At 43.3% G+C, this 17,069-nt stretch overlaps 1 protein-coding gene across 10 annotated transcripts in view; it reads right to left on the bottom strand.

Moving 5' to 3' along the window:
* chd3 (chromodomain helicase DNA binding protein 3) overlaps positions 1-17,069 on the bottom strand; it is a 118,109-nt gene that overhangs the window by 10,284 nt on the left and 90,756 nt on the right. For 6 of the 10 annotated variants that reach the window (XM_048524050.2, XM_048524051.2, XM_048524054.2 and 3 more), the window contains 13 exons: positions 14,546-14,679; positions 14,276-14,420; positions 12,915-13,080; positions 12,210-12,319; positions 10,094-10,238; positions 9,495-9,590; positions 8,950-9,081; positions 7,714-7,822; positions 5,797-5,929; positions 4,513-4,708; positions 4,040-4,203; positions 3,047-3,173; positions 980-1,144 (listed from right to left, as the gene is read on the bottom strand). In XM_048524050.2, the coding sequence (XP_048380007.2) occupies positions 980-1,144; positions 3,047-3,173; positions 4,040-4,203; positions 4,513-4,708; positions 5,797-5,929; positions 7,714-7,822; positions 8,950-9,081; positions 9,495-9,590; positions 10,094-10,238; positions 12,210-12,319; positions 12,915-13,080; positions 14,276-14,420; positions 14,546-14,679 (1,822 nt within the window). The remainder of the gene's footprint in view (positions 1-979; positions 1,145-3,046; positions 3,174-4,039; positions 4,204-4,512; positions 4,709-5,796; positions 5,930-7,713; positions 7,823-8,949; positions 9,082-9,494; positions 9,591-10,093; positions 10,239-12,209; positions 12,320-12,914; positions 13,081-14,275; positions 14,421-14,545; positions 14,680-17,069) is intronic. The other 4 variants (XM_048524057.2, XM_059642708.1, XM_048524056.2 and 1 more) reach the window with 3 other exon arrangements.

Genomic DNA, 17,069 nt, shown 5'->3' with positions numbered 1-17,069 from the left:
ATTAATGTGGTTTGGATAACTTAAACAGAAATTTCAACCCAAAATGGGCATAGTTTTAATAAATTCTGCACTGGAAAACAATTACACAACTCCTGGTCACAAAGAAGATCACTGAATGCTAAGAGGTACAAGTTAACCCAAGAAACCATCCTCTACTCATGCTATCACAGGCAAATGGCAATGACAATTTGATTCCACAGATTGAGAGAATTTAATATTTTGGGGAAAGCAGTACTGAAAAAAAAAGCCAAAGTACTCAGTAGGGAAACTGCAAATCTTTGCAGGAAACGCTCGACTATGGCTAATAGAGGTTCCAAGCACAAAGTTGGCTCCATTTATGGGCAACACACAAACAAAAGACTAAGAAAGGTCTGCGACATTTGTCTGTGTTTCCTCTCAGATGTTGTTCCATTGTATGGTACAGCTGAAGGGAAAGAAAGAATTAAAGAGAATGGCATAGGGGCAGGTGCACAGGAGTGAGGTGGGAACTCTGGAGTTGGTCAAATTTCTTCTCCCTTGAAAAACAGGCACTGGCAAGTTTACCGTGGTACTTGAGACCAGGACTGAGGAAGTAGTAGTCAGGCTGTTCTGTATGGGGGAGCATCCAAAAGGACAAATCAGACTTTAGAGATTAGGCTGTGGCCTTGCCAAACCAAGGGACTTAGAGTTACATTATGGAGACCCCAAAATACTACCATTTCAGCTAACAATTGGTTAACCAACCAATGTCAAGTTTGAGCATGCTGGGGCAAAGTCTCAAAGTAGGACTTTGTTGATACACAATATTTACCCATTTACCCATCCGAGTGGTTGAGAGAAAAGTCACAATCAACCAAAGAGATCCTGATGGTGAAAGTCTTTCCATTCAGAGCTTCTGAACATGCACAACAGACGAGACAAGACACAGATACAGCATTGAAGCATCAGTCTTCACAAGGAATAAGACATAAATTGAGTGGGATGATAGTTGATGTTGCACCTGTGGCTCCCAGCGTGTTAGAAGGAAGCTGGTCGTTACTGAAAGAGATGGGCCTCTGGGTGGGAGGCTGCAGAAAAGGCTGTAGGAGGATGAGGTGGCCCTGGCTTGTGAGTGCTCCAGAAACGGGATGTTGAATGCTCACTGGTGGGGGGAGCTGTACAGGATCTTGTACAGAATAGAAAGAAGGGGACATGAGAGGCAGGAGGGATGGGAAGGGGAGGAGGAGGATTGGAAGCAGGGTGGGCAGGACAGGAGAGAAAAGGAAACAAAAAAAAGGAACAACAACCCTTTCGTTAGTGCAAATACCAAGCTGATGGGAGACAAACGCTAAATATTTATTTAAACACACAGGATGCAGTTTATTTGGCATCAGAATTCCTCTCTCTTCACCACTCCCTGAAAGAAATGTCCATTGTGGTGTGGTTCAATAAACAACAGCTGGACTTTGGTATGGAGAGCAGCACCCATGCACTCCACTCATTTTCCTTTCAGCGCAGGGCTGGGGCATTGGGATCTCTACATGCCACCCCCACCTCCTCCAAAAACAAAAATCTCCCTGGCCGTCCCCAGGTGAGATCGCTATAGTACACAACAACTAGTGGTCAGGAAATGCTTGTCTGGCTTCAATATGCAGGACTGAAACTAATGCTATTCCTTCATTTCCTAAGAGCAAAATCTTGCTATTCATGTTGTCTTTGGGCAGAGTTAGAAAGTGTGTTACAGTCAGTCAATCAGGCAATTAACGTAACAGCTTTGTATTGGCAGACTGAAAGATGATAGAACACGAAAAGGGATACACCACAAAGACCTTGAGGTCTGGAGTACCTATCTGTGTGCACTGCTCAAAAAAGGACAATACCGTACCCAAGGGCAAGGTAGGGCAGGCGAGCAGGCAGGAGACAGGCTGGTGAACGAGAATACCAGAGAGCGCGTGTATTTAAGTTTTTACACCTCGTTTTTTTTTTCCACTACAATTGACAGCCTCTTAAACAGGCTCTATACCATTTGTTCTCCTTTACCCCTTCACTACTGTCACTGTCAAACAATATATTAAAAACTTCCCAAAAAATTTAAACTCAAAACTTTGACTAATCTCCTCTCCACAAAATGCTGCCAAACCTGCTGAGGTTCTCCAGTATTTTTTTTATTTGCTCCTCAATCTCTTCATTCAGGGAACTGTGTGACCTTCCAGTTAATTCATCCAAGAAAGCAGGGATGAACAACTTGGAGACTGGGGGAGGAGCAGAACTGAAACATTACAGGGGGCTATTCCCTCATTTGATAAGACAGCTGGTTTACATGTGGAAGAGAGATTTCTGATCATGTTGCCTCTGGACAAATGGCCTCTTCTGTGCTATATCATTTCTATGTTTTCTACATGGAACAGGAAACCCAAAAGGTGATTTCACAGGAAGAGGGGCTGTACCCTCAGCCTGCCCAAAATCAATTATGTCAGGTTCACCAACAGTATGTCAGCATAGTTGCAGCCAAGCTGGCTAGCTGTTTATGATGCTCCCTTCACTGACTGATATTTACACCACGGATTCTTCACACTAGCATAATGAAGGGCAGACTACCTGTGGTGATGTTACTTCATTTCCCTATTGTACTTTAAGGATTGTGGTTCACTCCTCATGGCTATCACTGGCCAGTCAACAGTGACCCTCCCCTCCCCAATATTTGCAGTAACAACATTCTTGGCTTTGGGTCAGAAGATGACTAGTCCAAGCACTCTTCCAATTTTCTAGTGAATGGTCCCAGTTTCTCTCTGGCGTGTGATTCTAGCCCAATACCCAGTGACATAATTATCAGCCCCCCCCCAGTGCACGGTTATGGGAGCCGTCCAGCATTATTGAAACATAGCTACTGCAGGCTAGATTCAGGATGATTTCATCTAGAGTAGGGCCACTTGTGATCTTTTATATTTCAATGTTTTTAGCTTATTCCTAGAGGTAGCAGTGGAGACATGAGAAAAAGCACCTGTTATGGTCCCCTTTGCTTACCCATCACATTCCCATCCACAATATGGTTATTCAAATCAGAGCTCACAAAATACACATCACTAACCTGTTACAAAGGAGCCACCTGGCACCTGACTGAAATTCATTGGGCCTCCAGGTGTGCTGACAGGAACAGGTGGCCCAAAAGAGCCACCATATGCTTGAGATGTTGTATATGGACCTGGTGGGAAAGCCTGGGAAGCAAAAGCAAACTTCAGATTTAAATAACTGCCAGTTATAATTTGATTAAAAGGTCAGACTTCCATCATAAAATTCCATCATTTTATAAGAGCACACCAAAAGGTCAAGCACAATTCGCTCAATGTCCATAACTGCAGAAGCACCAATCTCACAACCACAAACAAGATCATCTGGGGAGGACTGAAACAATTACAATATGTCCATTCAGCAACTAATTCAGAATTAATTAGAAACCAAGATCAAACTTACAAAACTTCAAATATGAAAATTCCCACTACTGATGTGAAGACTAAGCTTTCCATGATTCAAACTGAAAGAAAACCTTCCTCTATAATGTCCTCATTAGACACTCCCAGGACAGGAACAACATGGAGTTGGATCCCTTCAAATTCACCAAGTTGTTGAATCAAGAGATTTCAGCAGAGACCATTCTGGCAAGTTAACTGCAGTTTTTAGAATTAATAAAAATGGTTTGAGAAATAAATATCAAAAGGAGAAAGGTGAGAAGCCACCAATTTAGGAGTGATAATCAACATCCATGTCATTAAAAACTGAGAGGGAGGTTCACTGTGGTGAGAATTGGAACAATTTAAAGAGAGACTGCAGTTTTCAGGTGGAACAACCCAAGGGTCAGGAAAAAAAGAGTGCAAATTACTAATAACACTGAAAAAATTCTAGGGTCTTTGACCTACATTCTTCATCTCTCCTCCCGAGTTGAATATTCCCTTCACCTACAGCTATACTGTGAAAACAGGTTACGGAACTGACATTTCTAAACCTTGCCAAAACAAGCTAGGTGTAGAGACGGTGTTGAACTGTACAGTTTGATTGATAAACAGCAGGCAAGGATTTAACTTACTGGAGTATTTGCAGCCTCACTTCCTTTGTTCGCCAATCGGCTGAGGATGCTGCGTTCTGACATCTGGAGACGAGCAGCTATTGGTGGGACCCGTGACAATGTAGAGGGGAGTCGGGTCACATCTGCCTTCATGTCACTCAGCAGCTCCTCCAGTTGGTTCAAAACTAGGGTGAGAGAGGCAAACAGAGAAAAATCAAACACGTCTCATTAAGACAGCCAATTCTTCAGCACCAAATTTTGCAAATCCGATATCTTTGATAGCAAGGGAACAAAGACAAAGACAATCTGCTCACTTTAGCATCGCTATTTTGGGATCTTGCTCTGTCCAAATTGCTGTCGTCCTTCCTACAGGTATACCTCATCTTGGTAAGGAAAAAGTGCGTACAGATATCCTCAGGTTGTGAAAATTGCAGAAATGCTGGTCGGGCTTTTTAAAAAAAAAAGTGCCACAGGATCATGCTTGGCAGACTCACCTTTGTGCAGGACGGCATTGGCAGGCTTGTTCCCAGCTAGTGACTCTTTAGACAGGTGCTGGTGGCTCTCAGCCAGGCATTCCACTTCTGCAAAGCGGGTATTGAGTGCCATAGCTGGGTGACTGGCATCTTGTGTCATGTTCAGGTAGGCTGCCCTCCGCAGCTGCTCCTCGATTACCAATGCTTGCTCCAGAAGCTAACCGCCACAGAGAAAGAGGTGCATTAAATCTGTGTGCAAGAGGACTTAATAATTCACAGGGCTACTGTATTAAAACAGGCACACATAGCATGTGGCAAAGGGCAATGGTTCACTGGTATAAATCACCGGTGATTTGCACCTTAACTCAGTGTAGTCCCCTCCAGACCCTACAAGCCCTCCATCTGCAACTTCTGGCCGTAACAACCCACTCCCTGCCACCAGCGCTCTCTATCACTGCAATACGGACAACATTCAGGTTTGTGTTGGTTAATGGCAAGTAATATCTCCTCCACACAGAACAGTGTCAGACAATGACCATTTCCAACAAGAGAATCCAACTATCACCCACCATCTTCAATGGTATTAGCATTACTGACTGTACCCCTAACAATCCTGGGAAATACTGTTGATCAAAAACTGAAGTGGATCAGTTGTATTAATAATATGACCACAAAAGGCTGGGATTTCTGCACAAATAACTCCTGCTCCAAATCCCCAGTGCCTGTCCACAATCTACAAGATGTAGATCAGGAGTCCGATAGAATATTCACCACTTAAATCAGATGACTGCAGCTCCAACAAAGCACGTTCATTACATTCCAGGACAAAGCAGCCTGCTTTATTGACCACTCCATCTAAGTGCCTTCAACATTCACTCCCTCCTTCTGACACATTGCAGCAGTGTATTATCTGCAAGATCATCACCTCCCAAACCTGAAATCTCTTTCATTTAGAAGGGCAGGAGATATATGGAATACCACCACCTGCAGTTTCCCCTCCAAGTCATACATTTTCCTATTCCAACTTAAATGCAACACTGTCACTTGGACCAAAATCCAGGTAACTCCTTCCTAATAGCACTGTGCGCAAGTGTCCCCCCCCAACTCCAAGGGCTGAGCCTGTTTCAGAATGCAACTCACCATCACCTCTCCAAGGGATGGGGAACAAATGTTGGCCTATCTCGTAACGCCAGAATCCTGTCAATTTAGAGTCTCCTCTAACCTTCTCCATCTCTGCAACCTCTTTCAGGTCATATTAATTAAAACAACTTTTAATCCCCATATTCAATTTTCTAGGTTACTCACCTTAAACCTTCGAGCAAGAAACTTGTTCTTCATCTCTAAGAAGTTTCCTTTGTTCACTTCCAACTTGAAGGGTTCATTGATAATGGCAAACCTGGCATCATTCTGAATGTCCTGCCACCGTGCATATCCATAACTGCTGGGGGTTAAGGTGCAAATCCTTTTAAAAGGTACAGTCCAACAATTTACATTGTTACAACTTTGTCTTTAAAATGTCCCAAGTATTTTAAGAATGTCATGTTTTGTAAATAGTTATACTTGAAGAGTTCCAAGATAGAATGAAATTGGATTAAAAACGCTGCTAGCCAGCATCTCAACCTGAACGCAAAGCATGTGACAGCAGGTACTGTGGTAATACGTTTGAGGGGGGTAGCTGTCATAGGACAGCTTTGCTGGGTGAAAGAAATACAAATTAGAGACAGGTTAGTCTCAACCATTACACGAGAATGTGGGCGCAAGCTCACCCTCACGCTAAAAACACCAAGCTCATTTCGAAGGTTTAAATGAGGTTAGACATTGCACCTGGCCGTGGCTAGAAGGAGGCTTCAAACTAATTCTTACTATAAAACCCTGTTAAGGGATTAGAAAGCTAGAAAAGAAAAAAAAAGGACAGCGAGGTCTCGAGAGCCAAGAATAATTTCAGACCATTGCAAAAGAATATAATGTTTTTTTCCTTTATTTATTTATAGGATGAGGATATTGCTGGCTAGGCAGCATTTATTGCCCAACCCTAATTGCCCACAGGGCAGTTCAGAGTCAACCACATTGCTGTGGGTCTGGAGTCACCTAGGCCAGACCAGGTAAGGACAGCAGATTTCTTTCCCTAAAAGGACATTACTGAACTAGATGGGTTTTTCCAATAATCAACAATGGATTCATGGTTCATCATTAGACTCTCAGGCCCAGATATTTATTGAATTCAAATTCCACCATCCGTCATGGCAGGATTTAGGATTCGTGTCTTCTAAAGGGACAGATTTAACTATAGCTGCAGAGTGGAAGTTTTGGCTGTTTTAAGTATTGCATTGAGAATTTCTTCTGAAGTTTACACTACCAGTCATCTACTTGAAATAAAGCATTTAGTTAATGCAACTTTGAATTTGTGTTTCAGTCCAATACTTAAAATTGTTTTATTCAAACTGGTCACTGAGAATTCAAATTTCTTCTTACAAGTTTTTACAAGAGCAGCACAGTGTCTCAGTGGTTAGCACTGAAGCCTCAGTGCTGGAGAACTAGGTTTGGTTCCAGTTTTGGTGATTATCTATGTGGAATCTGCATGTTCTCCCCTAGTCTTGGTGGGTTTCCTTGTATAGTCCAAAAGGTGTGGACCAAGTGGGTTATTTATCGTAAAATGTTGGCTTATGGGGATAAGGTGGGATACTTTAAGGGAGTCAGTGCTGATTCGAGTGCCCACCTCATGTCTATCTCCAGCATAGAAAAAAAAACTTTGAATCATAGAAATTCTTGGGGGATTGCAGCATCATGCACAAGCAACAAACCAAGCCAAAAAACAAGGCGGCCTTGATAAGGATGATGATCAGTCATTCCCCATTCTCCTTCCTCGTACTTCCTACACCACTCAAACCCTAACTGGGATCCATCCCAGCAGGGCTTGCTGTCCTCCAGTTTCACAGCCAAAGCACCAGTCATCTTCCAGGCCAATCTCAACAGCAATCGCTGGCAATGCATTCAACCAAAAGGAGCTTCACACTGAAAACCAATTGCTGTGCATAAACAGTTTCAGCACACCAACAATTTATAACAAGGACTCATTACATACCAGACCCAATGAGACAGCGTAAAGGGTGCTTTACTCCAGGATTTAAACGTATGACATTATGCTCAAATTTAAAAAAAACTAAAACTTTGTGTTGACCTGGCACAGAGTGGCTCATCTAACAGTAGCAATAGAAAGGATACACAACAATCCCAGAGAGTAGCCAGAAGTCATGTCGTCGGTGCCAAATTTCAGATACTTTCCCAGAGGATATTGCAGCCCGTTCCTCATTCTGCCACAGTGTATGCAGCTCTGTTAAAAGAAGCACTACTGTTAGCATCCACCCAAAATTGTTGTTAATTCATCAGTATCTCATTGCCAGCCAGGAGACAGGCGACTTCATCTCAGGTTTCATCCCAAGCCCTGGTTCGTTTCAGTTCTCCTCAACCTTAGGATAGGGAGGTCAACCCAGTAGCCATATTGCTGTACTCTGTTAACACCACAATCAAGAGACAATCATTTGGGTAATCCAATCTGATCCAATATTCAATTACATTCTGGTTGATCTATATTTTAATTCCAACTGTCCCAGTTCATTTCAGGTAGTCATAAAAACTAACTGTACAATTTGAAATGTTTGATTGAATTCCCAGTCTTGCAGTATTTTTAGGGGAAAGATGTCCAGACTTTTCACATTACTTCATGTGGAAAAAGTACTTCTTTAAATTACCCTGAATGACCCAGACTTGAAATTCAGGGTTCTGTTCCATTGGCTTTGTCACCATTCTTTCAAAAGCTAAGTTTCTACTGACCTCATCAAATTCTTTAATCACCTTAAATGCCTCAGTAAGATCATTGCAAAATCAACTTAGTCCAAGCAACCCATCCTCATGAGTTGTGGTGAATGTGCACTGCATCCTGTTCAAGGTCTATGTATCCTCCCCAAGGTGCAGTGCTAGAAATGGAAGTGTGTTCCTGGTCGAGTCTCAGCTCGAGTTCTATACAACCCCTACACATTAGCAGGCAAGTTCCCTTTCAGTATCTCATTTAGATCAGTTAACAACATGGAGGGTGCTACTGTAAAAAGAAATGGTTCTACTCTCGGCACAGACACTAAAACATGTCAGAATACTGCCTTAAAAGTATAGTGTTAAAAATTAAAAAAAGTAAATGTTAGACTTTAAGTGCTTCCTATATTCATCTGGCCACCAAGTAACAAGGCAAGATTCAGCAGAATGTACAGGGAGACAAGCAAGACAGTGGGAGATATTTGCTCCTACAGTTAATAGAAACACAATGGGCCAAAAGATGTCCTTCCATGACGTCACGGAGATTGACTGGATAACAGCCTGCGAGATGGTATTAGTTCCAAGTCCTTTCCCCAGAGTCCCTACACACACACACACACACACACACACACACACACAACCAAATGTCACCTGTGAAGCCTCCATCTGCAATATTAAACATGAACTTGCACTTCTCTGTCCGGTCCTCCTCCCTCTTTCCGTTGTTCTTGCTTTCATCTTTGACATTACTAGATCGTAAATCCTTCTCTGTTTTAGTCTCCTCTGTACTTGCAAAAGTAGAAAACATTATATAGTAAACATAGGAAATAGAAGCATAAGGCCATTCAGCCCCTTTGAACCTGCTCCACCAATCACCATTATGAAGGCTGACCGAACTCAATTGCCTGCTCCCGCTTTACCCCTGCCCCCACAGCACCAAGTGCTATATCCAAACGTTTGAAAAAAAAATCATACAATGTTTTCATCGTGTATTAAAATCCACAGGCTCACCATTACAGTGAATATATCTCTCATTTCAGTCCTGAAGAGTTATACAGGCATACTGCACGGAAACAGACTTTTCAGCTTGTTTGTTGAAGCCAGGCTGATGGAGACTGTGTCAGACAGTGCGCCAGTTACCTTTCACACTGTGCTTCTTAGGGATCCCTACAGTGGAGTGTCAGTGCTGTCATTACCTTTAATGCCAGCAGTCTCGGGGTCGACCTTTTCTTTCACCTCCGAGGTCACATCAGTTTTTTCGACTGTTGTTTCCCTGCCACTCCTTTCAGTCTCTACAGTTAAAGTGACAGCAGTTCAGTTACAGCTGCACTGAAATGCAGAGTTTGCAGATAACTCCTACTGTTACATCTCTATTAAACATGAACAAATTGTCCCGCAGCTAGGCCCAATCCTGCTGGAGCCACAGGAGAGAGAACACTGTCAGGGCTCAGCCCTATCATACTGTAAATGATGTCATTTGTATACAGGAACATACAGAGGTTTATTATCCATCGCCTTGACCCTGTTATGCTATTCAATTGTGGTTGAGGTGCAACTTAAACTCCGGTTTGCTATTTTTGGTCCACTTATCTTGACACACCCCCTCCCAGATTGCTGCCTTGCTAATAGGGAATAGGAACAGAGACTATTATTCCCTGATCATCCACTCCTACACTGTAGATCAAACAGCATATCCTTCAATATCAACAATCAGTTTCCTCCTTCAATCAGCATTCACCAATCCTGTTTCCCCTACAGAATCCTTCACCCTTTGATTTCTGATCCAATCTGTTACCTTGCTTTTCCTCTTTGGACATTGTATCTTGCCCTTCTAGTCCAGCACACTGCTTCTCCTCTTCTGGCAGCTCTTTATCTTCACTAGCTAGTGGCTGGGTCTCAGCTTTTTCAAAGGTCACAGGATCTTCCTCTGTACTCGGAGTCTAAAAGAGAAACATCAACATACACTACTGCCATGCAGAATAAAGGAGAAACTTTAAAAGGAAAGAAATCTATAAAGACAGCATTGAACTACAGATTTGGCATGATCTCACTACTGAATTTTCTATGACCATTTTTAATCCATAATACCTCCACATGAACAGATGATGGTTTTGGATCCACAGGTTCCAGACTCAGGAACCAGCAAAAGAATCAGAGGCAAACGGAAATGGAGATATTAAAACATTATCTTACACCACGATAACAAAAAGTATGGAGGTAGAGGGACACAGCAGGCCAGGCAGCATCAGAGGAACAGGAGAGCTGACGGTGAAGAAGGGTCCTGACCCAAAACATCAGCTTTCCTGCTCTCTGGCCTGCTGCGTTATCCCAGCTCCACACTATTATCTCAGGCTCAGCATCTGCAATTCTTGTATCTCATTTTACATCGCAAGTTGTGATCCAGAATGCACTGTCTGAAAGCAAAGTGGCAGCAATTCACTAGGAATTTAACAGGAGTGGAAAAATACTGGAAAAGCAAAAATTTGCTGGGCCATAGGAGAGAGCAGGAACACAACTGGATTGCTCTTTGAAAGAGGCAAAAAAAAACAGGTATAACGGTTTGAATGACCTCCTCCAATGCTGTCAGATCGTATGACATTGTGGAATAATAACCTTTTGCCTGCCAAAAAGTCAATTTAGATGCAATGATCACTGAAAGAAATCAAAAGCAATGGTCAGCTTAAGCAAGAAGCCCAACTGGAAGACATTCTGGTGTATATGTCTCAGTTTTCATTAGTTGGTGGCAAATTCTACAGAAGTGAGAACAGGTGAGGCAAAGCACTTGGGGAAGACAAACAAGGCAAGGGAATAAACGATGAATGGTAGGATCCCTGGGAAGCACTGAAGAACAGAGGAACTTTGATGCATGTGTATACCAGTCTCTGGAGGTATCAGGACAGATGAATTTATGTTGGAACTGTACAAAAACAGTGGTTAGACCACAGCTAGAGTACCGTATTATGCGCAGTTCTAGAATCCACATTAGAGAAGACATGTGACAGGGCTGGAAAGGATGCAGTGAAGATTCATCAAGACGTTGCCTGGGCTTGACAGCTTCAGTTATGCATAGATTGGGGTGGTTTTCCTTTAAGCAGGAGGGCAGTTAAGAGGGGACATGATTGAGATATATAAAATTATGTGGTGCACAGAAGGGGGAAGACAGGAAAACATCTGTCCCTCTGGTGGAGGAATCAACAATCAGGGGCATAGATATAAGCTAAGGGACAGGAGGTCTACAGGATATGAGAGGAAAGTAAGTTTCAACCAGAGGGTGGTGGGAATCTGGAACTCACTGCCTGCAAGGATTGTGGTGGCAGAAACCTTCATAACATTTAAATGTGTACGTGCGATGCCAAGGCATATGAGGCTGCAGGCCATGTGCTAGAAAATGGGATTAAAATAGTTAGGTAGTTGGTTTTGACTAGCATGGATGTGATGGGCCAAAAGGGCCTTTTTTCTGTACTGTAGATCTCTAACAAATGATTAGAGACAGACAAACCCCTTTTGTCATAGATCTGTGGAAGTATAGACAGCAGTCAAGTTAAAGTTCCAAATCTACGGCTGCTAGACCAGGGTATGATCACATCAGTTCATTCCGGTGAATCGTATGAACTGTGCAAAGTTGTCATGTGGAAGGGGTATAAAGAACTTGAAACAGGTTTTGATCTGCTTAACTTGTCTGTAATATGGGCACACCGTAGCACATTTGAATTAGCCAGCTAAAGCTTGCAGAACTGTTACATGGGTTCTATTAGAGTGAATTGTTAATAAGTCTGTGACATTTCAGGCTGAGTACTACTATTTTATAGAATAGACTGCACATAAGAACACAGTCTCCAATAACATTTCCCTTCCCATCCAAAATTGTACAAAATCCCCAGCCTATGCATTGTTTATGTAGAACATACTACCTCTAGTTCCAATTTCTCGCCACCATTTGCCTCTTCATCCTTGGCATCCGGCATCTCCTTTTCAGCAGGATTTCCACTTCCCTCCACTTTATCACTTGGAGCAGGAGTTGCTGGATAGTCAAAATTCAAGAAAACATCTATCAGGTACATGCCTGCGTCTAGCAGTGAATGTTGTGAGGGCCAATAGTTTGCTTCTATAACAACCACAGAGGGTACACATCGGGAAAAATTTCTCTCCTGTGTATCTGGTATGTGATGTGCAGAGCACACACTATGGCATGAGAGAGCGCAGAAACTGCTGTCTACATAGAAACAGAAAATAGCAAAAGGTTATTCAGCCCTTCAATCCTGCTTCACCATTCAATAGGGCCATGGCTGAACATCCATCTCATTACTCTGTTCCCGCTTTCTCCCCATACTCCTTGATCCCTTCAGCCCCAAGAACTGCAAACTCCTTCCCCAAGTAAGTTATTCAATCTTTAGCCTCACTGCTTTGTGGGAGAGAATCTCTCAGATTCATCATCCTTTGGATGAAGACATTTCTCCGCATGTCAGTCCCAATTGGTCTAACCAGTATCCTTAGGCTATGATACCTGATCCTGGAGCAGTATTGCTATATACACAGGGAAGTGAGCTGTGCATCTGTTTTGTGCAGGGGGCGAGGGGATTGGTTACTGCAGAGTGTTTCTCAGTTCCTCCCTGTACCTGGCTTCGAAGTGCAGGGCGTGTTGCTACAGCTGGGCTCTGGGGTTGTTGTTGCTGTCTTCACTACAGGGGACGAGGCTCTGGATGATTTCTTAGAATCTGCAGTGACCTCTGGGATAAGCTCTGGCATGCTCCATTTTCCATTGATGTGTTCAAATTCCTGCACCTGACACCAAGAGAGGACAGACAGGAACTAAGTGATTGATTCATTGACTCGCAATGCTGGCCACAGTGATTATACAGCACAGACATCATGAGCATTCAGGACATGACAGGACCATGCCTGCAAAGCAGCAAGGACAAAAAGAATGGTGGTAACAAGGTGTAGAGCTGGAGGAACACAGCAGGCCAAGCAGCATCTTCCAAAACATCAGCTTGCCTGCTCCTAAGATGCTGCTTGGCCTGCTGTGTTCGCCCAGCTCGACACCTTGTTGTTATCTCAGATTCTCCAGCATCTACAGTTCCTATTATCTCTGATACAGGAAGAATAGTGGATTCACTGGTCCCTGGAAATAACTAATTGACTTGAACACAGGGATGCAGGCACAGTTGTATGTGAAAGGGGTTCTTCTGAGAATTTATCTGACAAGGAAGTGCTTACTGCCCAGCTTTGCATGCCACCTGCCCTCTAAGGGTAAGCCACTGTTTGTGAAACCAGAAACACCCAGTAATGCAGCCAAGATGGCATCTTTTTCTCCCTTTGGGACTTGTTTATAACAATCCACCATCACTCCGGTCCCAGCATTAGCACACAACTAACAAGATTTATTAAATTCACTTTCACAACTAACTACTAATGGTGGTATACAAAACATGTTTGACCGCCTCAGCCATTAGAGTACCGCAGGCTCCAGGCACTAAAACTAGCCAGCAGTACTGCCAACGGAGATAGTAGGATTGATGCTGGAGAATCCGAGATAACAAGATGTAGAGCTGGATGAACACAGCAGGCCAAGCAGCATCAGAGGAGCAGGAAAGCTAATGTTTCAGGTCTGGACCCTTCTTCAGAATTTATTTTTCCCCCTGAAGGGTCCAGACCCAAAGCATCAGCTTTCCTGCTCCTGTGACGCTGCCTGGCCTGCTGTGTTCATCCAGCTCTACGTCTTGTTATCTCAGTACTGCTGACAAGTTTCTCTTCAATATGAATCCATGTTTTCACTTCAGAGACTGCTGAACGTTATCAGCATGGCAAGCTCATGTACAGGAAAATCCGTTTGAAATGCGTTCGGAGCTCAAAAATATTCTTTAAATGTCACCATTCAGGGTAGACGACATCCAGACACCTTTATACCAAAGTATCGTACCCGCTATGCAGCTATACCGTTCACTCATAAGCAATTTCAGAACAATCTGACACTAACTTTTTTCTTCACCAGAGACATGACTCCTATCCTTGTCAGGACTTGCTGCCGAGACAGACCCTCTCGAGGCACCCCATCTGCAAACGTTTCTGCACCATCAGCCCCAGGTTCACACAGGTGTCTCATGAAAAGGGACACGTAAGCCCTATAATCAAACAGACCAACCTGACAGCATTCACTGAAAAAAGTGGTTCAAAGAAAAACAACAAGAAAATAGTGTTTCTCTATCAGAGGCAAGGGTTCCAATATGAAACAGGAGGGCAGACTTACTTGAATTCCTTCTCGCTCTTGCCTCGCAGATCCCTGACCAGCCACTGGGAGTTGAAAGCATCCTGAGGAGGCATCCCCCACCTCATCACTGCATTGAGGAATGCTTTCCTCTGCCGAGTGTTAAATCCTAAAACCTGTGAAAGGGGACAGAGGAAACATTTGACAGGAGGGATTTCAGCTTAGGGAAGGACACTCACCTGCTTGATTTAGGCCAATTGTGCCCAATGCCAACCCAGGAGAGAGAGTGTGGTAACCAAAACTGGTGCTTTCCTGATGCAGACCAGGGAAGCACACACCATAGTCATTAGTCCTCCAATACTCCACATAATGCTTTTATTTCACTGAATATAGGATTTTTGCCATCAGTAAAGCCAAAAGGTGGTCATTATGTAGTCACTGACTTCAGTCTAATTTCTTCCCTCCCCCACCCACCTCCTGCCACTACACCAGAGGTTGCAGTGACTGTATTGTATTGGTTTGCAGGGCAGAGTCTCTTCAGTCTGCCTGCGGAAGTCCATTACACAGTTTGAATGTCTGTCCTGCATGAGGGAAGGAGCCAGATCTCAAGACCCCCTCTAGGAAACCAAGACAGTCAATATCAGTCAGTGACAATTCACATGAGTAAGGCTATCATCACTTGGCAATCATGATTAGAGCCTCTGCTCTCCTGCATTCTCCCACACCATCCCAAAATGCCCTCATCTGCCTTACCAGCACCCCTATTGCCAGTTATTCCCAGAAACCAAAAAAAAAATCTATGAATTGAGGATATTCCAGAAGAAGAACATTTTGTTTTCATCATGGATAGAATCCATTGATTAAAAAAAAAGGGTCCGGGGAATACTACATACCTCATGAGGCATTGCTCCCAGTTAATCTGTGTTTCAAAATAGGAGGAAGAGTATGACAGGCCTTGCCAGTTAATAAATTAAGTGAGGCAAGTCAGGGATCAACTGCCCTTCAGGCTACAGATTAGGAACCTAGATTGAAATGGAATACAGCTCCAGGATGTAGAAGGTTCCAGGTGTCTCAGCACAGGAATTACAAAATGTTAGAATGCAGGTTCAGCAAGTAATATAAAGCAAAAATATAATCATTCTTTTTCTTTGCAATAAATTAACAAAAGCATATGAAATAGGAGCGAAGAAAAAAAAGGGGGCTTTCGGCCCTTTCAACCTGCTTTGTGATTCAATACAAATCACAGCTGATTGTATTACTCAGTACAACGTTCCTGCTTTCTCCCCATAATCTTGAATCTCCTCAGCCTGAAGAACTATACCCACACCTTGAAAATACTCAACGCTTTGTCCTCAAACACTCTATAGTGGAGAATTCCACAAGTTCACCACTGTTTGGGTAATTTCTCATCTAACTCCTAAATGGCCGAACTTCTTATGCTTTAAGTGCGACACCGGGTTCTGGACTACCTGGTCATCAGGAACGTCCTTGCATCTTGAGACAACAGTGTGGAGCTGAAGGAACACAGTAGGTTGGGCAGCATCAGAGGAGTAGGAAAGACTGTTTAGGGTCGGGTCGGGCCCGACCCGAAGCGTTGGCTTTCCTACTTCTCTGCTGCCTGACCTGTTGTGTTCTGCCAGCTGTACACTGTTGTCTCAGACTCCAGCATCATAATCCCTTGCATCTTTCCCATGTAACCCTGTTTGAATTTTATTGTTCAAGATTTTAACCCCTTCTCTCCCAGCATTCTTCTCTACTCTAGTGAATGTATTCTTGACTGATCCAGTTTCACGTCATACATCAGTCCTATCAGCCAAGGAATTGATACTTGGAGTTTTGGGGGTAAGAAAAAAAAAAGTGTTATTGTTGCCATCTATGAGGAAAGGTTGGCCAGGCTAGGAGTGCACGCACGGAGTTTTGAGGAAGGGTAAGAGCCAACCGATTGGGACACAAGATCCTGATACATCTTGACATGGCAGATGTGGAAGGGACAACTCCCCCGGGGGAGAATCCAGAACCAGGTATCACTGTTTAGAAATAAAGGGATCACCCACTTAACAAACACAAGAGAAGCAGTTGCTTTTATCCCCCCTTTTCCCGACAGCGGGAGTGGGGTCATCATCTTTGGAATGCTCTTTCCCAAAAAAAAAAAGTGAAAGCAGTATTTCTGACTAGATTCTTGACAAGCAAGTTGTGAAAGGTTATTGAGGGTAGACAGGAGTATGGTGTGATCAGATCAGCTATAACCTGACTGATTAGCAGAGCAGATTCAAGGGGCCTATTTCTGGAAACATAGGTTCAAATGACTCAGCAAAGTTCCATTATGAAGGAAAGCATAAACACTGCCAATTAAACTGTAACCACTTTTCTGACTAGGTAAACAAGCAAATGCCCCATGAACAAGCTGACTTGCAGAATGTTTATACAGAGAAAGTAAGATTAGCAGCAAAAATGGATAAAGTTAGGATCTGGTCAGTACCTGTGACCCATTCCCCTTACAGAAAGGCAATTCTCTTCACAAGTCATCACATGATCACACCATTGTGGCTCTAACCATTGGAATTTA

Source organism: Stegostoma tigrinum, chromosome 45 (genome assembly GCF_030684315.1).
Source record: "Stegostoma tigrinum isolate sSteTig4 chromosome 45, sSteTig4.hap1, whole genome shotgun sequence".
In the NCBI taxonomy this organism is placed as follows: Eukaryota; Metazoa; Chordata; class Chondrichthyes; order Orectolobiformes; family Stegostomatidae; genus Stegostoma; species Stegostoma tigrinum.
The sequence above is the reverse complement of the archived record's forward strand: the minus strand, read 5'-3'. Positions and strand labels throughout refer to the sequence as shown.